The sequence below is a fragment of the Chiloscyllium plagiosum genome, chromosome 1, assembly GCF_004010195.1.
Source record: "Chiloscyllium plagiosum isolate BGI_BamShark_2017 chromosome 1, ASM401019v2, whole genome shotgun sequence".
NCBI lineage: Eukaryota > Metazoa > Chordata > Chondrichthyes > Orectolobiformes > Hemiscylliidae > Chiloscyllium > Chiloscyllium plagiosum.
In genome coordinates this window covers 44,138,235-44,161,541 of record NC_057710.1, presented here as the reverse complement: position 1 = coordinate 44,161,541, position 23,307 = coordinate 44,138,235, and the positions used below count along the sequence as shown (strand labels likewise).

Below are 23,307 nucleotides of genomic sequence, written 5' to 3'. Positions count from 1 at the left end.
GTGGGGTCCGTTTGTAGGTGGCGGAAATGTCGGTGGATGATGCAATTTATGCGAAGGTTGATGGGATGGAAGGTGAGGACCGGGTGGGGGGTTCTGTCATTGTTGCAATTGTGGGGTGTGGGGTTCAAGGGTGGAGGTGAGGGACGTGGATGAGATGCGTTGGAGGGCATCTTAAACCAAGTGGGAGGGGAAATTTTGGCCATCTGCTGTGTTCTGTGGTGGAACTGGTTCTCCTAGGAGCAGATGCAGCAGAGGCGGAGAAATTGGGAATACGGGATACCATTTTTGCAAGAGGTAGGGTGGGAGGAAGTGTAATCCAGGTAGCTGTGGGAGCCGGCAGGTTTGTAAAACATGTCAGTATAGAGTCGGTCCTCATGAATGGAGATGGAGAGGTCTAGGAAAGGGAGGGAGGTATCAGAGATGGTTCAGGAATGGTTGTTGCAGATTTTGGGATTTAGAAGCTTCAGTAAGGACATAGGAGATGGTAAGAATTTGGGAAGGGGGGTGGCTTTGTTAATCAAGGGTAGTATTACAGCAGCTGAGATAACGTTTTGAGGACTCATGCACCGAGGTACTTTGGGCTGAGGTTAGAAACAGGAGAGGAGAGGTCACCCCGTTGGGAGTTTTCTATAGGCCTCTGAATTGTTCCAGGGATGTATAGGTAAGGATAGCAAAGATGATTCTCGATAGGAGCGAGTGTAACAGGGTAGTTGTTATGGGGACTTTAACTTCCCAATATTGACTGGAAATACTATAGTTCAAGTAATTTAGATAAGTCAGCTTTTGTTCAATGTGTGCAGGAGGGTTTTCTGACAATATGTAGACAGGCCAACAAGGAGCGATACTATGTTGGATTTGGTACTGGGGAATGAACTCGGCCAGGTGTTAGACTTGGAGGTAGGTGTGCATTTGGTGATAGTGACCACAATTCGCTTATGTTTATAATAGCAATGGGCAGGGATAAGGGTATACCGCAGGGAGACAGGTATAACTGGGGGAAAAAATTATGATGAGATTAGGCAATATTTAGGATGCATTAGATGGGGAGGGAAACTGCAGGGGATGGACACACTTGAAATGTGGAGCTTATTTAAGGAACTGCTTCAGGCAGGGAGGTAGTTGTTCAGAAGGAGCCATGGTTTACTAAAAATGTTGAAGTTCTTGTCAAGAGAAAGAAGAAGGCTTATGTGAGGATGAGGCGTGAAGGCTCAGTTAGGGGGCTTGAGAGTTATAAGTTAGCCGGAAAAGAGAGGGCCAAGAAGAGCCAGGAAGGGAAATGAGAAGTTGTTGGTGGATAGGATCAAGGAAAACCCTAAGGCCTTCTACAGGTATATCAGGAATATAAGAATGATTAGAGTAAGATTAGAGCCAATCAATGTCAGTAGTGGGAAGTTGTGTGTGAAATCTGAGGACATAGGGGAAGCGCTTAATGAATACGTTTCGTCAGTACTCACATTGGAAAAGAGAAATGTTAGGGAGAATACGCAGATACAGGCTACTAGATTAGATGGGATTGCAATTGACAAAGAGGAGGTTTTCGCAATTGTGGAAGATCTGAAAATAGATAAGACCCCTGGACTGGATGGGATTTATCCTCAGATTCTCTGGGAAGCCAGGAGGAGATTGCAGAGCCTTTGGCTGTGATCTTTATGTCATCATTGTCACCAGGAGTAGTGCCAGAAGACTGGAGGATAGCAAATGTTGTTCCCTTGTTTAAATAGGGAAGTTGGGACAATCCTGATAATTATTGGTCAGTGAGCCTTACTTTGGTTGTGTGTAAGGTGTTGGAAACGGTGATGATAGGATTTATAATCATCTGGAAAGGAATAATTCGATTAGGGATAGTCTACATGGTCTTGTGAAGGGTAGGTTGTGCCTCATGAACCTTATTGAGTTCTTCAAGAAGGTGACAAAACAGGTGGATAAAGATAAGGTGGTTGATGTGGTGTATATGGACTTCAGTAAGGTGTTTGATGAGGTTCCACATGGTAGGCTATTGCACAGAATACGGAATTTCGAGATTGAAGGTAATGTAGTGGTTTGGATCAGAAATTGGCTGGCTGAAAGAAGACAGACGGTGGTGCTTGATGGGAAGTGTTCATCCTGGAGCTCAGTTACCAGTGGTGTGCTGCAAGGATCTGTTTTGGGGCCACTGCCGTTTGTCATTTTTATGAATGATCTGGATGTGCGGATGACACTAAGGCAGGCAGAGTTGTGGATAGTGCCGAAGGATGTTGTGGGTTGCACAGGGACATAGATGAGATGCAGAGCTGGGCTAAGAAGTGGCAAATGCAGTTTAATGCAGAAAAGTATGAGGTAGTTCACGATGGAAGAAGTAACAGGAATGCAGAGTACTGGGCTAATGGTAAAATTCTTGGCAGTTTAAATGAACAGAGATCTTTGTCCAGGTGCATAAATCCCTGCATGTTGCCACCCAGGTTGATAGGGTTGTTAAGAAGGCATATGGTGTGTTGGCATTTATTGGTACGGGGATTGAGTTTCGGAATCATGAGGTTATGCTTCAGCTGTACAAGATACTGGAAAGGCCGCACCTGGAGTATTGCATGCAATTCTGGTCACTGCATTATAGGAAGGATGCGGAAGCTTTGGAAAGGGTTCAGAGGAGATTTACCAGGATGTTGCCTGGTATGGAAGGAAGGTCTTACAAGGAAAGGCTGAGTGAACTGAGGCTGTTTTCGTTGGAGTGAAGAAGGTTGAGAGATGACTTAATTGAGAGTTATAAGATAATCAGAGGGTTAGATAGGGTGGACAGTGAGAGCCTTTTTTCTCGGATGGTGAAGGCTAACACGAGGGGACATAGCTTTAAATTGAGGGGTGATAGATTTAGGCCAGATATCAGGCGTAGTTTCTTTACTCAGTAGTAGGGATGTGGAATGGCCTGCCAGCAACAGTACTAGACTTGCCAACATTAAGGGCATTTAAATGGGCATTGCACATACATGTGTAGGTTTGCTCGCTGAGCTGAAAGATTCATTTCCAGACGTTTCATTACCCTACTGGGTAACATCTTCAGTGGGCCTCATGCAAAGCAATGCTGAAAATTCCTGCTTTCTATTTATATGTTTAGGTTTCTTTGGGTTGGTGATGTCATTTCCTGTGATGTTATTTCCGGTGTGAAGTCACTTCCTGTTCCTTTGTTCAGGGGGTGGTAGCTGCAGTCTAACTTGATGTGTTTGTACATACATATGGATAATAATAGAATATAGTCAGTTAGATGGGTATCAGATTAATTTCACAGGTCAGGGCAACATCAAGGGCCTGTACTGCGCTGTAACATTCTATGTTCTATTTTTGACTAGTCCTGTTCAGTTTCTGGCTATCAGTAACCCCAGGATGTTAATGGTTGGGGATTCAGTGATGATAATGCAATTGAACATCAAGGGTTCATAGTTGGATCGGCTCTTATTGGAGACGGTCTTTAGTATTTGTGTTATAAATGTTACTTATTTATTTTCAGCCCAAGCCTAGATGTCATCCAGGTCTTGATGCATTTGGGCATGAGCTGCTTCAGTATCTGTGGATTTGCGAATGGTGCTGAACATTATGCAAACATCAACGAACATCCCCACTTCTGACTTTATGATGGAGGGAAGCTCATTGATGATTAGGCTGGGCCTACGAGACATTGAAAGATCTAAAATTTTTAAAGAGGACTTGACATGATAGATTTGGTGAGGTTGGTTCATCTTGTGGGTGAGTCGAGAACAAAAGGGTATAATCTCAATGTGTGGGGTAGAACGGCACCCTCATTTTTAAATTATGACTTCTGGTTCTCATCTCCTCATCTAAAGGAAAACATTTGACCTACATTCTACCTGTCCACCTCAGAGTTATACAGTAAGGAAATAGACCTTTCAGTCCAACTCTTCCAAGCTGAACAGACATCCTAAACCGAACAAGTCCCATTTGCCAGCATTTGGCCCATATCCCTTTAAACCCTTCCTATTCATATACCCATCCAGATGCCTTTTAAATGTTGTAATTGTACCAGCCTTCACCACTTCCTCTGGCAGCTCATTCCATACACGCACCACACTCTGCATGAAAAAGTTGCCCTTTAGGACCCTTTTAAATTTTTCCCCTCTCACCTTAAATCTATGTCCTATAATTTGGACTCTCCCACCCTGGGAAAAAAAATCTTGGTTATTCACCCCATCCATGCCCCTTGTGATTTTTATAAACCTCTATAAGGTCACCCTCCAGGCTCTCCCTGTAAATCAAACCCTCCAATCCCAAAAACATCCTTCTTAATCTTTTCTGAACCCTTTCAATTTTAGCAATATAAATATTCTGTACATCTCAATGAGACCAGCTCTCATTCTTCAAAACTCTAAACAATACAGACCAAGTTTGTCCAATCTCTCTTCTTATGAGAGTCCTACTATTCTGGTGAATCTTCATTGCACTCCCCCTATGACAATAATATCACTCCTAAGATAAAGAAACCACAATTGCACATGGTACTCCAGGTGTGGTCTAACCAAGCTCCTACACAATTAAAACAAGACTTCACTACAACTATACTCAAATCTTCAAAGTCATTATTTTTAAAACTAATGGAATTATGACATAGATAAGGTAGGTAGCCAAAAGGAGGCAGAGATACAGTAGATAGTCAACAGTTTTTCCCAATGGTAGAGGAGTCTAAAACTAGAAGGAGAAAGTGAAGACTGCAGATGCTGGAGATCAGAGCTGAAAATGTGTTGCTGGAAAAGCGCAGCAGGTCAGGCAGCATGCAAGGAGCAGGAGGGATCCAGAGAGGCAATTTCTTCACGCAGAGGGTGTGAAGAAATGGAGGGATATGGACCAAACCAGGCAAATGGGACTAGCTTAATTGTAAAAACTGGGTGGCATGGGCAAGTTGGGCCGAAGGGCCTGTTTCCACGCTGGAGACGTCATGACTCTGAGGGAGCCAAATCGCTCTCATCGACAATCAATGATACCTTCATGATCCCTATTGCTGAGACTTATTACATTCCAGATTTATTCCAGCTGCCGTAGTAGGACATGAATCAATGCCCGAAATTATTAGCATGGGCCTTTGGATTATTAGTCCAGTTACATCACCACTACACCATTTCCTCTTGCTGGGGTCTGTACTGGGCCTTCAACAATTTACGATACACGTCAATAAATTAGATGAGGGGATCAAAGGCATGGTGGATGAGACAAAGATAGGTAGGATAATATGTTGTGAAGATGAGATAACAAGGATGCAGGCCAACAAACGTCAGTTGAGTGAGTACAAAAATCTGGCAGATGGGGTATAATGTGGGAAAACGTGAAGTTGTTCACTTTGGCAAGAAGAATAAAAGCTTAAATGACAATGAATGCAGAAATCCGAGATGTAGAGGGATCTTTCTTCTACAGCACGAATCATGAAAAGATGGGATGTCGATGCAGCAAGTGACTGAGAAAATTAACAGTTGCTTTTCCTTATTACCTGTTGAAATAAAGATAAAATTAGGGATGCTATGTTTCAGCTCTACAGAACATTGGCAAGGTCACATCTCGAATATTGGGTACACGGAGTGTTCTCCTTATTTAGATGCATTGGAGGTTCACTGGAGGTTTACTGGAGGGTGACAGGTCGAGGTTTAGGATGACCAGGTGAGGAAGACAAGGGTAGCAAGCCAAGGACGAGGGCAGCTGAGTGCAGGAGACTGAGGCCGATTGACAGAAAGGGAAAAAAGATAAAAAGAGAGATCAGAAAAAAGCCCAAGGAGAGTTGAAGCGTGAGGGAGAATAAGGACAGAGAAACAAAATAAAAGGAGAGAGAGAGAGAGAGAGAGAGAGAGAGAGAGCGCATGATACAAATACCACAGGAGACAGGCAGAGAGATGCAAACATAAAGGAACAGCAGACAGAAAAGTTCAATCCCATTAGCCATCATGTAGGTTGTTGGTGGGAGTATCATTTCCTGACCAGAGGGATGTGATCTGTAGAGATTTATGGTTCCTAAAAACTTCATCCAGGCATAGCCCAAAGGAAAAATCACTTCAGTGGGCCTTTCTGCTACAAGATGGTTTGGAAATTCTCAGAAGACTGAGGGAAATAACAAATGATAAGAGAAGCAAACCCGTTGAAGGCTCGGAGTAATATTTTAGTACAGACTCCACTTCAGAGTTTGGTGGAATGTATACATATGATGTGGAGCCTTTATTTGTATTAGGAAGTTAAAGGGAGATACATTTTCTGTATTTTAGTCCACGAGTTCACTTCAAACTTCCAGTGGCCTTTCTTCTTAATAGTTCGTCTTCCTCTCAAACTGATGTTTTTAGCCTCAGCTCATTTACTGTTTGAGTAACTGAAGACAGCAATTTTGATGAAAATATCTTGAAACCAGAACAGCACAACTTTTAAACAGCACAACTTTTTGCTGCCTTCATCTGATAGCCTCCTGAACTAAACAATGAGTTCAACAATTTCATACTCTGATCTAAGCTTCATTTGCTTTTCCTTGCTAAGTTTGTTTTTCTTTCTCTTTCATTCAGCAGCATATCTGTTCAAGGCATATCAGTTTTTTTTTTGCTCTATCTCTTTGTCCCTGTATTCAATCACTGCTGACCTTCACCCTATCCTTTACAACCTGACCCACACCACACTTGCTCAATATCTTTCACGTTCTAACCTTTCACAGATTTGATAAACATTCATGTTTTAGGACCGTGACCTTTGTTTCTCTCCACTGGTGCTGTCAAAATCTGCTGAAGATTTTCAGCATTTTCTGCCTTCATTTCAGGTTTACACCATCCCAGGTTTCAAGAATGGGAATTGAAATATCTTTTTGCAACTTATAGATCTCCATGGGGATTGTAACATGGGTTAAAGCTTCTGGCGATAAAGGCATAAGATCTCTGGTGGCATTTGGTAGACACTCCTGAAACTACACACCATCACCTGGTTATTTTAACTTCAAGTCAATTTCTATTATTTCTAAAAATAACAATAACAACAATAATGTTGAAGAGTAATGATCTAATAATCTACTAATATCTGAACAAAGTAGTAGAGTAAATGAAACACTTAAGAGTCATAGAGTTATAGAGATGTACAGCATGGAAATAGACTCTTTGGTCCAACTCATCCATGCCGACCAGATATCCCAACCCAATCTAGTCCCAACTGCCAGCACCCAGCCCATATCCCTCCAAACACTTCCTATTCATATACCCATCCAAATGCCTCTTAACTGTTGAAATTGTACCAGCCTCCTCTGCCAGCTCATTCCATACACTTACTACTCTCTGCATAAAAAAGTTGCCCCTTAGGTCTCTTTTATATCTTTCCTCTCTCGCCTTAAATCTATGCCCTTAGTTCTGGACTCCCCCGCCCCAGGGAAAAGACCTTGTCTATTTATCCTATCCATGCCCCTCATGATTTTATGAACCTCTATGAACCTCCGATGCTCCAGGGAAAACAGCCCCAGCCTATTCAACCTCTCCTTATAGCTCAAATCCTCCAACCCTGGCAACTTTTGTAAATCTTTTCTGAACCCTTTCAAGTTTTACAACATCCTTCTGATAGGAAGACCAGAATTGCAATATTCCAACAGTGGCCTAATCAATGTCCTGTACAGCCGCAACATGACCTCCCAACTCCTGTACTCAATGCTCTGACCAAGAAAGGAAAGCATACCAAACTCCTTCTTCACTATCCTATCTACCTGTGACTCCACTTTCAAGGAACAATGAACCTGCACTCCAAGGTCTCTTTGTTTACCAACACTCTCCAGGACCTTACCATTAAGTGTATACATCCTACTAAGATTTAACAAACAAAAGATTTAACTTAAACAAACAAGCACCAAAACCATACTTGCAAAAAAATTCATGCATGGAAACACATTACATCAACAATTTCATAAAACCCATGAAATCAAAACCAACTGAAGACAGCAATTTTGATCAAAATATCTTGAAACCAGAGACTACTAGTCTTAAAAGAGAAAGTGTATGGCTTCAAGTTTGTCAACATTCCCAAAAAGAAAATAGGTGGCTAAAAGGCATAGAAATGATAGTTATTGGTTCAAGAATGGGAAGTCATCTTTTGCCTATTAAATGTTTGGATCTATTTCAGAGTTCTAGCGTATTGCACAAGAGCTTGATTCAATACTTCTAGATCCAAATATTTTTCCAGATTTGCTCAATGTGCCTCTCTCCTCTTGAAACATTGCCCCTCCCCCAAATCTCATGAAAGAGCTGAAGGTGTTCTTTTAATAAGCCATACATCCAGCAATGTAAATATGTTCCTTTAGCAGCTAAAGATCTGGTTCATTAATAACATGGATAATTGACCTTTGAATTATAATGTACATAAAATGGTACATTAAGAAGAAAATTCTCACTAAAATACTGAACACAGGGAAACTAGAAGTTCTGAAATTTCAGTTAGCAATACTGACTGCAACTATTTTATCAGCTGTTGCTTAGTGATAACTCTCCCATCTCTGGATGAGAAACTCATGAGTTGAAATTCCAGTTTGGGAAACTGAACAGGTGAATGTAGCTGACTCTGAGGGAGTCACAATGAGGGAGCGTTGCACACCTTGAGGTGACATCTCTTTTGGATGAGATCATAAACCATGACCAGTCTGGTATCTCAAGTGGACATAAAAGATTCCATGGTACCAGAAGAACAACATATGATGTCCTGGTAAGCGGTTATCCCTATCATTGCGAGCAATAACACTAAAACAAGTCATCTTGTTGCAATGAGACCTTATTGTCTGCAAATTGGCTGTCACAATTCCCAACATTACAAAAGGAGTGACTACATAATATACACCACAGACTGTAAATCACTTTAGGTCTTAAAGCTATAAAAGGGACAACATAAATGCAGCTTATTTTACAGCTTCAAATCTTTTAATTACTTCAAACTACATATTTCAAAAAATACAGCAATTACTCCCCAAACCTCACAATAATATAAAAACCCAACTGCATTTTTGAAGCTAGCCCCTCACTTACCCTGCAGCTAATGTAGTCCATCTGCAGCTTGGTGTGAATTTGATTTAAAGATCAACTACCTAACTCCTTCAAACTGCAATCACCCATTTATCAGATGCTGATATTTGCATCTTAGCTTAGTGACCTTGGCATTCACTGTCACGTGGTGTGAAATGATTATCGCAAAAAGATTTATTAAACATTAACCTTGAGCACTTAAGCTGCTGGCAGCACCAAGCAATTCTGTTCTTCTTGGCTGGTATTTTTCTGAAATCCGATGTGGAACAGATAAATTGGTCATTTCTGAAATTGTGAGATAAATAGAACTGCTGCACTGATGCAAAAGTATGTTAACAGGCATGTCCGCTTTCAAATAAATACTATATATTTGCTCACCTCATCATCCTGAACATCTGTAAAATTTAGTCTGTTTTTTGCTTTCATTTAATATCTGTATCTTCCATTATACCTTTAATTTTATGGTATTTCAATTTCAAGTCTAAAGTTTTTGTTATTCATATATTCTCCAACCTTTCAGCCATTCGGACAGAAAAAAAAAGATCTAAATTCAGTTTCAGATTGGCTGTTTTCATGAATTTGCAGCCAGCTTTCCAGTCAAGAGTCAAACAGTTCTAATTTTTTCTGTTGCTTATCCTCCAGGAAATGAACTTGTATTTCTAGAGCCTAACTTCAACATGATAAAACATCCAAAGGACTTCATAGGAGTGTTGTCAAACAAATTTCACCAAAACCGGACAACAAACCAAATAAAGAAACAGTACTGTACTGGAACTTGAACTAAATTCTGTGGGACATGTTAAAGGAGAAAAGAGAGGAAGAAAGAAAATCATTTAGGCAAGGAATTCCAGAACATAGGGTCTTGGCCAGAGGAAGTGGTAGAGACGGGTAAAATAAAAGCATTTAAGAGACAAATGGGTGGGAATATGAATAGGGAGGGTTTTGAGGGATATGGGCCAAATGCTGGCAAATGGGATGAGGTCAGATTGGGATGTCTGGTTGGTGCAATTGTGTTGGACCGAAGGGTCTGTTTCCATGCTTCATGACTCTATGATAATTCCTGGACACTAATAGGGGAATGTTTCAAACTGGATTCAAATATCAGGATCGTCCTGTGCTCCCTTAAACTCACATTCTTTGTCAGAATTAAAGTGTGTTTCATCAAAACTGGACATGTTGAAAATGTAGATTTTTCAGTAGGCGAGTTAAATATTTCAATGAAGACAACAGCAATAGATTGGAGTAAATAAAGGAATATCAGATCCAATGAAAATTTAATAATTACAGAAATATTAAAGAATTTCTAGCGTGTAACTAAATCAGAGAGGAAAGTAAGAAACAGATCTTTCAAACCAGAGACTTGTATCTCGTCGAAGAATCAGCTGTAGCTTTTGTTATGAATATTGGCAAATACAAAGTATAGTTAAGTAAATTAAGTGTTCAATTATTGCACAAAATGTGAATTCCAATAATCAGTAATGTGATATCACAATGAAAATGGAAATATTGCTTGTCCACAAGGAATGTACATTAGGCAACCACAATTTACTTAGCCAAGGTCAAATGCTTAGGTCATAAATCAAACTGTACAATGCAAGTATGGGCAAACATTTAGATTACTCATTCATGCATATGACTTATCTTTGTAAACATAATTTCAACAAGTCTAAAGGTTTTGCTCCATAATTTAAAAACCTAACTTTCAACTCTTCAAAAATTGTGTTTGTTGAAGTTATCCTCAAATCCACTCAGATTCCAAGCAGATCACGGAATGGTGATAAAGCACATTCTTTTACTTACTGTTTGAAAACAGAGTCTGCTCCTGTGTACTTGCTGGGGCAGCTGGTTGGTACTAGATAGCCTACAAGTATACTTTTGAAAGTACAAACACAAAATCACCAACGGGAGGAGAGGGGTGGCAAATAACAAACATGTGAGCGGGCAAGAGACTTAACACTCTGCAATGTTATGTATTTACCTCCGAGGGAAGATGGGACCTCTTCTTGTGCAAACTTCCAGCAGACCTGACAAACAGCACACCTAAGAATAATAGAGGATAAAGCAATGGACAATTTGGTGGTTGTGACAGGCAACTGTTGTATTTGCATACCACCTTCTTCCCTCTGAGGCACACCTCCCCCATTGGCAGGCCCTGACTGAAGCCAAGGCCCATACAATGAGACACTTTCACCCACTAATTATTCATATCAATTCTCCTCCACCTATCCCATGAAGCTGCCTGTTAGGTTCCAGTGACCCAGCTAGGTCCCTAGCCTACTGCATTGCTGGCAATGGTCAGTACTCCCAACAGAGCTGCCAGTACAGAACAGCACCTTTTGGAGGCAAGGCATTGCCCTGAAAGACCTGGAAATGCTGACACAAACCAGACAATTGCCTGAATGATTTTTCATTGCATTGGGTCAGCCAGAAATGACTGCAGAGGAATTGCCTGCCCACTTCTGGCAGCAGATGGGCATCTGTCACAACCATCAAATTCAGTACATTGTTTTTATTTCCTATTATTCTAAGATGCACTGTTTCTAATATTTGTTGAAACATTGCATTCCAAGACATGGAGAAGCCCCATCAGCCCTCGGAAGGTAACGTGGAGAGGAACATGTGATGGCCAATATCATAAATCTGTTTCTTAAAACATAACTGTTGGTTTGAAAATTGTGAAAATTGGTTTCCATGTTTCCCACATAACTGTAATTTAAAGGTTGCAAGACACTTCATGATGGCCTGAGACCATGAAAAGTGCTATTTAAATGTAGGTTTTTGTTCCTGTCTCCATGATAGCATCCAAACGATTTGAAACAACTACATATTTTATTTGAAATTTGAAATTCAGTGATTTGATTACATGCCCAAATTTAACATCGTATGAAAGCATGCAATCTTTACAAAAGTCAACAGAGGTTTATAAATAACGCTCTCTCCATGGATCATTTCATTATACGCAATTAAAGCTCCCAAGACCTACCTACCACAGGCAAATTCTCCAAAATCAGACTTTACTTAAATATCCTGAGGAAAAGCTTACAAAAAAATCTATTGCAAAGTTTTTATCATTTCCAAAAACAGAAAATTGCTTTTAATATTATTTGCAATTATCAATAGAGAGTCTACAAAACTTGCACCTTTACCATGGGAAAATATCCCAGTGTACTGCACAGTAACTTCATTATCACATGAAGTGTGACATCAAGTCATGTATGGAACATCACGATAGATGGCCAAAAGGTTGGTCAAATAGGTTGGCTTCAAGAACCATCTTAACGGAGGAGAACGGTGTAAAGGCAAAACCGTTTACTGAGTTTAGGTTAGTGTTTTACAACCCTGTTCTTGATGATGTGAACCTGTAGACATGAGGGAATAAGATAGGAAAATGGAATTGTGGGTCAAATCTGCCATGATCTCATTGAATTGTGGAGCAGATCTGATGGGCTGAATGGCCTACCTCTGCTTCTACATTTTATGATCTATTTTAATGCTTCAAGACTTGAAGAGGAGATGCCAGAATTAAAATTTAGGGGCTATAGGAATGAGATAAAAATAAAACAGGTGTAAAGCATGAGTGAATTGATGAAAAGGCAGGATTTTTCCAGAAATATAAAATTAACACCTGCCAATTTAATATTTTTCTTTGTAACAGCAATAGCAGCAATCAGGGCTTCAAAGAACTATTAATTGGGCCATTTAAACCAACAAAAACATAATCTCAAACATTTAAAGGGGCCTCACAGCAGGCAGAAAACAGTCGAAGTTTTAGAGCCATCGTTGCCTCAGAGTTTGCTAGCCCAAGATCTCAATTCATAATTCACAGCTTGGGAAGCCCTGGTTTTAGGCCTAGGTAACTAGAATCCTACAGTTAACAAGTGACTCAAATGAGGGAATGTAGGTCGTGGAATTGGAGGATTGATGGAAGTTACAAGAATCCCAAGAGGGGAATGCAAAGGTGGGGCAAGGTGGGGGGAATGTGAAATAATGGTCATAATTTTCAAACTATGCAGTTATGAGACAGGGAAGCATTTTTGAGAGTTGATGAAAGAGAAACTTTTTTAGAGAGATCATGAGTTTACATAGGCTGTAAGATGAGAAGCCACCCAGGAAAGCACTGACTAGTCAAGTCTCACTAACAAAATGCTGGCTGGTTACTTCAGCACAATACATTTTTTAAAAAAAACTTATAGCTGTGGCTTTGTTGATTTGGCCAGATTTTTTTGCCCATCTCTAATTCCTTGAGACTAAATGCTGGTGCAGAGTTAGGGGAAACTGATCCATGGTTCAGAACCGTACTTGGCACAAAGAAAGATGGTGAGGTTTTGGTATTTAGAGGTCAATCATCTCAGCTTCAGGATATTCCTGCAGGAGAAATGTGGCAGCATCTTTGTTTTATCTTGCAGGAGTTTTTCAGGGTAAGTGACAATGAAATGTTATTGATTGCCTCTGGAGCAAGTGTGATTAGAACAAGGGCCTCCAGGCTCAGAGGTAAGTGCACTACCACTGTGCCACAAGAGTCCTTCCAAGTGAACAATGAGAAGCACAGTCAGTAGGATTCAACTTGCATAGGGTCACCTCAACAGATTTCAAATCCATTACCTTAAACACTAGGCCATGATGACAATCCAGTTCCCCAGGTTAGTGACATGCCCAAACATCTTCAGCTGCTTCACCAATGACCTTCACTCTCTTGTAATGTCAGTACTGGGGTTGTTTGCTGAAGATGCACAATGTTCAACATCATTTTCAACTCAAAGTGAAACAATCCATGTCCAAATGTAACAGGATCTGAACAATATCCTGGTGCCAACCAGAAAGAATTTATCGGTCATCCCTTGATATTCAATAGCATTACCATCATGGAATCCCCCATTATCAGCACCTAGACATTATGAAGCTTAATAGGACCAACCATATAATTACAATGGTTATAAACAGTAGGTCAGAGGTTTGGAGACCTGCAATGAATCACTAACTTCCTGACTCCACAAAGTATGCCCACATCTACAAGGCACAAGTCAGGAGCATCAGGAGAAACAACCTATTTGCCTGGAGAAGCTCGACACCATCCGGGACAAAGCAGCCCACTTGATGAACGCGACATCAAACATTCTCCACCTTCACCATCAATACTCATTAGCAGCAGTTTGTATCAGCTACAAGATGCACTGCAGAAATTCATTAAGGCTCCCCAGGTGGCAGCTGCCAAACCAATATTGCTAAGCTTCAACCCATTTCATAGAAGCATAGTAAATAGGAGCAGCTGTGGTCCATTTGGCTCTTCAAGCTTGCTTCGCTATTCAACATAATCATGGTTAATCGTCCAATCAGTACCCTGCTCTAACTTTCTTCTCATAACCCTTGATCCCTTTAGATGTAAGAACTACATCTAATTCCTTCTTGAATGCATTCAATGTTTTGACTACAAACATTTTCTGGGCAGAGAATACCACAGACTCACCACTCTCTGGGTGAAAATATTTATCTTCACCTCAGTCCTAAATGAAATGGCCTACCTAAAATCCTTAGATTGTAATCTCTAGTTCTGGGTTCCTTCATCATCAGGAACATCCTTCCTCAATCTATCCTGTCTAGTCCTGTTATAATTTCAAGGGTTTCTAATGAGATCCCCCTCCCCCTCATTCTATGAGAACCTCCTCATTCTTGAAACTCATCTGCTGCTGGTCTTCTTCTATTGTATCACTGCCTCTTAGCTTTGTTGTTCTAATGCATTCCTGACTGATATCTTGCATTTCACACTCCTTAACTCAAGGCCATCCAAGCTCATCCAGTCACTGCACTCGAACCTTAACTCTGCTTTTGTCCCACAGATACTGCCCGATCTGCCGGGTTTCGCAACAATTTGTTTGTTGTTCCATTCAAACCTCTGTTGCTTGTGACTTAACATGTAACAATTCCCATTTTCCTGACCTTCATTACACCCTCAACAAACAATATTTTAATATTAAAATTCACATCCTTGTTTACAAATTTATTCATGGTCTTGAATCTTTCTTTCTTGAATGTACCCCTCTATTTTTAGCATCTTACTTCCTTCTGATCCTAGTTGCTTCATTGCTGATAGCTGTGCATTCAGTTTCTTAAGCCCAAGTTCTGAAAGGCCATCCTCTCACTTTACCTTCTAATCCTATCTTGATATCTATGTAAATTTTCCAGCAGGAACTAGTAGATAAAACAGAAACGGTAATTTTGACAGAACCTTTCCTCCCAAATCCAACAACACGCAGACCAATTATAAATCACCTAACTCCAGTTTAGATTCTTCAATTTTACCCTGTAGGTCATGCATGAATAACAGGTGAGCATTCAAAGAGGAATCTACAGTTTTATAGAGACCATTTTGGACACCCACTTCAAACATAATTTTGTATGAAGAATGGCAGAGAAAATCTAAAAGATTAATCAGGAGAAAAAATTATTAGGAAGATAAAACTAGCTAAGAATTGTAAAAATGGACAGTTTCTTCAGTTACTCAAAAAAAGTAACTAAAATGTATGTGCTCCTCTAGAGCTTGAAGATGCAGAGTTAATTGTAGATAATAAAGAAATGACAGTTGAAATGAACAAATACCCTGCTTCTGTCTTCACTATAGAAGATATAAATTGCACCTATTGTCTATTGTCTAAAAATCTGGAGGTGAAAGAGAAAGAGGAATTTGGTGAAATTACAAACACTGGGGAAGAAGTACAGAGCAAACTAATAGAGCAACAGGCTGACAAGGCCAGTGACCTGATCGACTTCATTCTTACGTCTTAAAATAAGTAGAAACCAAAGGCGGTGTTATTTTTCCAAAATTCACTGGTTTCCATTTTAAGAGAGTAGAAAATAGCAAATCAAATCCTTTTATTCAAAAAGGGAGAGAGGCAGAAAGCAGGAAACAGTAGACCAGTTAGCTTGACATCTGTCATGGTAGCATCATTAACATGGACTTAGAAAAGCTCATGGCAATTGGAAAGAGTTAACATGGCTTTGTGAAAGGGAAATCATGTTTAACTAATTTATTGAAACTCTCTGAAGGCATAACATGCACTGTGGATAAAGTGAGGACTGCAGATGCTGGAGATTAGAGTCAAAAAGTGTGGCACTGGAAAAGCACAGCAGGTCAGGCAGCATCTGAGGAGCAGGACAGTCCATGTTTCGGGCATAAGCCCTTCATCAGGATGGATGGAGGGGTGGATGAGGGGTGGGGTTGAGGAGGTTGAGAGATAAATAGGAAGACTTGGGGAGAGGGGGGTGGAAGGAAACTGGGAAGGTAGGGAAGATGACCTGAAGGATACAATCAGAGAGAAACTCACCGAGTTCCTTGTCGAGGGAGGTGGAGAACTTCTTCAAGGTGGGCACCCTCGGAAAAGGCTTCGCAGTAAGGTTACAGTGACTAGGAGAAAGTTAGGACTGCAGATGCTGGAGAGTCAGAGTCAAAAGTGTGGCGTTGGAAAAGCACAGCAGGTCAGTAGCATCCAAGGAGCAGGAGAATCAATGTTTCGAGCATAAGCCCTTCATGAGGAATCTGTGATTGGGGAGGGAGTGCTGAGTGATAAATAGGAAGGTGGGGGTGGGTTGTGGGGTTTCCCAGCTACCTTCCCCCCACCCTCCTATTTACCTCTCAGCTCTCTCCCCCACCCCCACATTCCTGATGAAGGGCTTATGCCCGAAACATCAACTCTCCTGCGCCTCGGATGCTGCCAGACCAGTGCCACACTTTTTGACTGTGGATAAAGGGGAGTCTGAAAATGTACTGTGTTTGTATTTCCAGAAGGCATTTGATAAGGTGGTAGACATATGGTATAAAGTAAGGTTAAAAACAGTAAAGTCACTATAATTTCATCAGAGAGAAGACTAACTGGTGGCAATCTAACCTGACAGTCACCACATCACTGGAAAGGGGAGAAGTTAATAGGGAGAACCATAGTAACCTCAGCTAGTGTGACACCGTTGGCATCTCTCTGCATCACAAACCAGCTGTCCAGCAACTGAGCTAAACCTCTAACTGCTTTCGTATTAATGCACAGTACACAGCTACAGCGAGTAATAATGAGAGTTAAGGTATGCTATACATTCTGACAAGAAAAATTGAACATAAAGTTAAGGATGTTACCGCTACAGTTGTATTGGGCATTACTGAGACTACATCTTGAATACTGTGTACAGTTAATAAAGGAAGAATTGGTGGTTGTGGTGGTTCAGAGGAGATTTATAAATTGATACTTGGAATGTGTGTTGTTGTAAGGTAAAAGGTTGGACAAATTGGGTATGCATTCACTAGAGTTTAGAAGAGTGAAGGATAATGGGATTGAAGCATAAAAGGATGTTTCCTCTAGTGTGTGATCCAGCACTAGAGGTCACCCCTGAAGAACTGATTCTTTTCCCTCAGAGAACTTTTGAACTCTCTTCCTCAGAAGATGGTGAAGGCAAAGGTAGATCTTTGTCAAATGAGGGAATCAAAGTTATCAAGGTAGATGGGAACGTGGAATTCTAAAAACAAACAAATCAGCCATAATTTTATTGAATGGTGCAAAAGGCTTGAGGGGCTGGATGATCTTCTCCTAATTCATATATTTGCAACTTACAAAATTCCAATCAATGCAAATAATGATATAGTGGTCTTATATATTCTGTGCAATAATTTTTATGAAACTCATTCATCATGAAGGAAATGATGATGACCTCAGAACAATTTCTGTGACTGAAGTCAACTATAAATATCAAGTGTTGCATCAAATTGATTAATGCTTCTTAAGAATTAAGGTTACATAGTCCAAGACACAAAGCTGAAAACCATTTTAAAATGACTGATGAATGACATTTGTCCTTCATCCAAAGCTGCTAATTACTTCAGCTAGTTTACAAATGCAAAATGGATTTAAAATGCAAAGGATCTGTATTAATAAAAACCTAAATTAAGTCTGATGTAGACTTACGATATTTCCTGTAACATGATATTTTAAGAATCTACAATTCTGCCAAAATCTACTTGTATTAGAATATTGCACACAGTTCAGATCAACTTCCAAACAGCTCATATTAAATTTCATGCTGCTTATCACTGTCATTCGAAAAAAAGTTCTGGTAACATCATTAACTTCAAAAGCTGATTGTCATAATGTGCAATAAAAATGCGTCACTGCTGTATAGTAGATCTTTTCTAAGTCAAAGACAAAATGTATTTTTCAATGGCGATCTGAGACTTGAAAAATCAGAAACATGACCTTTACTGTATACAGTTAATACTCAGTACTAACCATCAATCATTATTTTTGAATCAGCATTTCCACTACCAACACAATACTTCCTCCCTTTGGGGTTTCCAACACTTAGGGGAGGATATATCACTAGAAGCTATATTAAGATCTAATATTGCAGAAATAACATGATAACAATTAGCTACTCTAACTAAAACATAGAATCGATTTTTTTAAAAATTGAAATAATCCCAAATAAGCTAGAAAACAAACAGAAAAATATAATTTTGCTTTAAAGAATAAGAGTGAGTCTATAGTTCACTTACGCAGACTTCCCCTCGCTGTCCAGTTTTGTGGGACTGATCCCTTTTTTGCCCAAGAGAGCTGACACTTTCTCTGTGTCGCCATGCTCCACAGCTTGCAGTAGTCGGTCATCATTCTTGTTCCATTCATGTGCCTGCAATGCACAGAGAAAAACAGTGAGAGTGCGGAGATATAGGCTTTTATTCGGGGACGTAACAGCTCAAACACAAGCAATGCATTAAACAGCAACCTAAATGCAGAATTAGAAGCACATCCGTGACAGGTTCCCTCCCAGGCTCCAAAAATTTGCAAAGGTAGCTGAATGAAAAGACCTTACAGTTGACACATATGTCTAGACAAAAGAGGAATTTCAGATCTTGCAAGGCATTCTCCATAACAACGTTTAACTGGACTACTCAGATACACTGCACCGCGAACCACCTAAAACTGCTGACACCAGCCTCTCGACGTATTGACTGGCTCTCTGCCTGAATTGATCCTGTGGGAGCAGCGCACTGCATCTCTGTATAAGATATAAAGCCTGGTATTAAAAAAAAACGCAAGTCTGGTATTTCCAACACATTTTCCAATTTCACATAACCAGATAGATTTTCCTCAGATTTCATAACATACAGTTCATGTTTCCAATATCTGCAACTACAAAATAATTAGTTTCAGAACAAAACTGAATTATGTGACACATCAATCAATTCTTCTTTTGGAAGGGAACAACGTGATTTTAAGGAGGTTTTAACACATCATCACAATTAAAAGTGTTGGCCGATCAGATCACGGTGGCACAGTGGTTAGCACTGCTGCCTCACAGCACCAGAGACCTGGGTTCAATTCCTGCCTCAAGAGACTGGCTGTGTGGAGTTTGCACATTCTCCCGGTGTCTGTGTGGGTTTGCTCCGGTTTCCTCCCACAGTCCAAAAATGTGCAGGTTAGGTGAATTGGCCCCGCTAAATTGTCCGTAGTGTTAGGTGCAGGGGTAAACGTAGGGGAATGGGTCTGGGTGGGTGCGCTTTGGGGGGTTGGTGTGGACTTGTTGGGCTGATGGGTCAGTTTCCACACTGTAACTAATCTAAAGGCTAATCAGTACCTGGTATAGACAAGTAGGGGAACATCTGTTCACCAGAAATAACAGATCCAATCAAAAAACTTTAGCATAGCAGTTTTCACTCTCCCAGAAATACTGACAGATGAGTGCATTTCCAGCATTTCACTTCACGTCTTTTTTTTAATTCATTCATGAGATGTGGGTGTTCCTGGTTGGGCCAACATTTTTTCACTCATCCCTAGTTACTCCCCTAAGAGGTTGGTGGTGAGCTACCTTCTTGGTATTCTGCAACTTTGGGCCGATCGGCATGTTCCCAGTCAGGATGGTGAGTGGCTTAGGAGGCAAACTTGAAGATTCTTTTGTATCTACTGCCCTTATCTTTCGAGATGGAAGTCGTTGTGGGTTTGGATCAAGCTATCCAGGGTTCTCTGGTGAATTTGTGCTGTGCATCTTGCAGATCGTAGAGGCTGTTGCTCCTGGGCATCGGTGGAGGAGAGAGTAAATGCTTGTGGACGTGGTGCCAATTAAACAGGCTGCTTTGTCCTGGATCATGTCAAGCTCCTTGAGTATTGTTGGAGCTGCACCCATCAATAGGGGAACACACTCCTGATTTGTGCCTTGTAGTTGGTGGACAGGCTTTGGGGAGTGAGGAAGCGCTGCTGTATTCTCAGCCTCTGATCTGCTCTTGTAGCCACTGTATTTAATGTGGTGAGTTCAGTTGAGTTTCTGGTCAAAGGTAATCCCAAAGTTTTTGATAGTGGAGGATTAAGTGATGGTAACACCATTGAATATCAAGGGGTGGTGATTAAATCATCTCTTATTGGAGATGGTCATTACCTGGCATTTGTGTGATACAGATGTTAATTGCCACTTGTCAGTCCAAATCTTGATACTATCCAGATCTTGTTGCATTTGAACATGGACTGCTTTAGTATCTAAGGAATCACAAAAGGTGCTGATCATTGTGTAATCATTGGCGAACATCCCATGTTTGACCTTATAATAGAGGGAAGGTCATTAATGAAGCAGCTGAAGATGATCCTGCCTGGAACCCTACCTGAAGAACTCCTACAGAGATGTCATGAAGCTGAGATAACTGACCTGCAATAACCACAACAGCTATTTTCCTTTCTGCCAGGTATGACTCCAACCAGCCGAGAGTTCGTCTCCGATACCCACTGATTCCAGTTTTGCTCAGACTCCTTTATGCCACATTTCATCAAATGCAGCCTTGATGCCAAGGGCTGTCATTCTCACCTCACCTCTGGAATTCAGCTCTTTTGTCCATGTTTGAACCAAGGTCAGGAGCTGAGTGACCTTGGTGGAACCAAAGTGGGTGTTACTGAGCAGGTGATTGCTGAGCAGGTGCTGTTGATGATTTGCTGATGATTAAAAATAGACTATGCGATGGTAATTAGCCTAGTTGGATTTGTCCTGCTTTTTGTATACAAGATATACCTGGGCAATTTTCCACATGGTCAGGTGAATGCCAGTGTTGTAACTGTACTGGAAGAGCTTAGCAAGGGGAGTGGCAAGTTCTGGAGCACAAGTTTTCAGTACTATTGCTGAACATTGTCAAGGCCCATTGACTTTGGATTATCCAGTGCCTCCAACCCTTTCTTGATATCACATGAAGTAAACTAAATTGGCTAAAGACTGGTATCTGAGATGCTACAGACTAGATTGATCATCCACTCAACATTTCTGGCTGAAGGTTTCTGCAAATACTTCAGCCTTATCTTTTGCATTGATGTATCAGGCAACTCCATCATTTAGGATGGAAATATTTGTGGAGGCTCTTCCTCCAGTGGCTTGTTTAATTGCCCACTGGAGGTAAAGTATGACTGGACGTACCAGACTTCAGATATTAGGTCTGATTGGTTGGTTGTGGGATCACTTAGCTCTGTCTATTACTTGTCGTGTATGGCATGCAAGTAGTCCTGCTTGTTAGGTGCACCAGGTTGACGCCTCATTTTTAGATATGCTTGGTGCCGCTCCTGGCAGGTCCTCCTTCAATCTCCATTAAACCAGGGTGGATCCTGCAGCTTGATGGCAATGGTTGAGTGGGGGATATGCTGAGTCATGAGGCTACAAATTGTGTTGGAGTACAATTCTGCTGTTCATGGTTCATAGCATCACACAGGGTCCAGAGTCAATTTTGAAGACTTCAAGAGGATATACCACACTGTGCTGCCATCTCTGCTGTGTCTGTCCTGCCTTTGAGATAGGACTAATCCAGGGCTGGAGATGGTGGCATCTCGGACATTGTCTGTTAGGTGTGATTCCACGGGTAAGACTACATCAGGCTGTTGCTTGACTAGTCTGTGAGACAGCTCTTTCAATTTTGGCACTAGCCCCCAGATATTAGTAAGGAGTACTTTGCAGAGTTGATAGGGTGGTTTTTGCCATTGTCTTTTCTGGTGTTTAGGTCAAACCAGGTAGGTAATCTGGTTTCATTTCTTTATTGAGACTTCATAGTGATTGATACAACTGAGTAGCTTGATAGACTGTTTCAGAGAGTAATTGAGAGTCAACCACATTGCTGTGGGCCTGGAGTCACATGTAGGCCAGACCAGGTGAGGATGGCAGGTTTCCTTCTCTGAAGGGCATTAGTTAGCCCGATGTTTTTCTGAAATTGAAAATGGTTTCATGGTCATCAGTAACTCTAGTCAATAAGGGAATCAAGGTTATAAGGAAAAGACAGGAAGGTAGAGTTCGAGATTACCTGATCAGCCATGTTGTCATTGAACAATGCAGTCAACTCTATGGGCTGAATGGCTTACCTCTCTTCCTATGCCTTATCATTTTACAGCACAGCCTCAAAATCAAAGATATTTAGTCAACCTCAGAAGGATAAAAGTAATTTAATCTGCTCACTTTGCAGGTGATGTCAGCCATATTGGGTATTTCTTTTCCTGCCATTGATTTTCAGTCCAACATAGCAAGGTTCTACTTCATTTCAGTATGAGTGTCTCTCAAGCTCTGCATGTGACCCATGAACTTTCCTCACCCCTGTGTTTTATGTTTTTTTTTGTGTTATTGTCCAAAGGCCCATGAACTTCCAGCTTCCTGCCATTTCTGCTCAACACCTTTGTATAATTAGTAATGTTTCCACTTTACCGCCAGACGTCCTGGCGTTGGAAATTCCTATGCTCTCATTGGGCATTGATAATTGGAGGTAGAGAGCCTGAGTTACTGTAAACTATTCGAACTTCCCCTTCTGGATCTTCCAGTCCGCTCCCACTCAGAGAGTAATTCCCATTCTATCGACAATTGCCTCCTATCACTGTGATGGGATCACCCACAAAAATTAAATCCAGTTCCAGTAGTGAGGCTGTTTGCTGATGATTGCACAATGTTCACGACCATTTGCAACTCCTCAAATACTGAAGCAGTCGACATTCAAATGTAGCCAAATTTGGTAAATATCCAGATTTGGGGTAACAAGTGGCAAGTAACATTCACTCTATACAAGTACAAGGCAATGACCATCCCAAACAAGAGGCAATCCAATTATTTTCCCTTGACAGTATTACTATTACTGAATTGCCCACTATCATCATGAGGGTCAACTTTGCGCACAAATTTAAGTGGACTAGCTGTCGAAATATAGTGGCTATAAGGCTAGGAATGCTATGTGAGAAGCTCACCTCCTGATTTTCTGAAGCCTGTCCATCATCTACAAGGGACAAATCAGGTGTGTTTGGAATACTCCCCACTTGTCTGGATGAGTACAGTTCCAACAACATTC

At 40.9% G+C, this 23,307-nt stretch overlaps 1 protein-coding gene across 7 annotated transcripts in view; it reads right to left on the bottom strand.

The window, feature by feature from the left end:
• Positions 1-23,307, bottom strand: part of rai14 (retinoic acid induced 14) — a 271,305-nt gene that overhangs the window by 131,284 nt on the left and 116,714 nt on the right. For all 7 annotated transcript variants that reach the window (XM_043681189.1, XM_043681457.1, XM_043681357.1 and 4 more), the window contains one exon: positions 18,520-18,650. In XM_043681189.1, the coding sequence (XP_043537124.1) occupies positions 18,520-18,650 (131 nt within the window). The remainder of the gene's footprint in view (positions 1-18,519; positions 18,651-23,307) is intronic.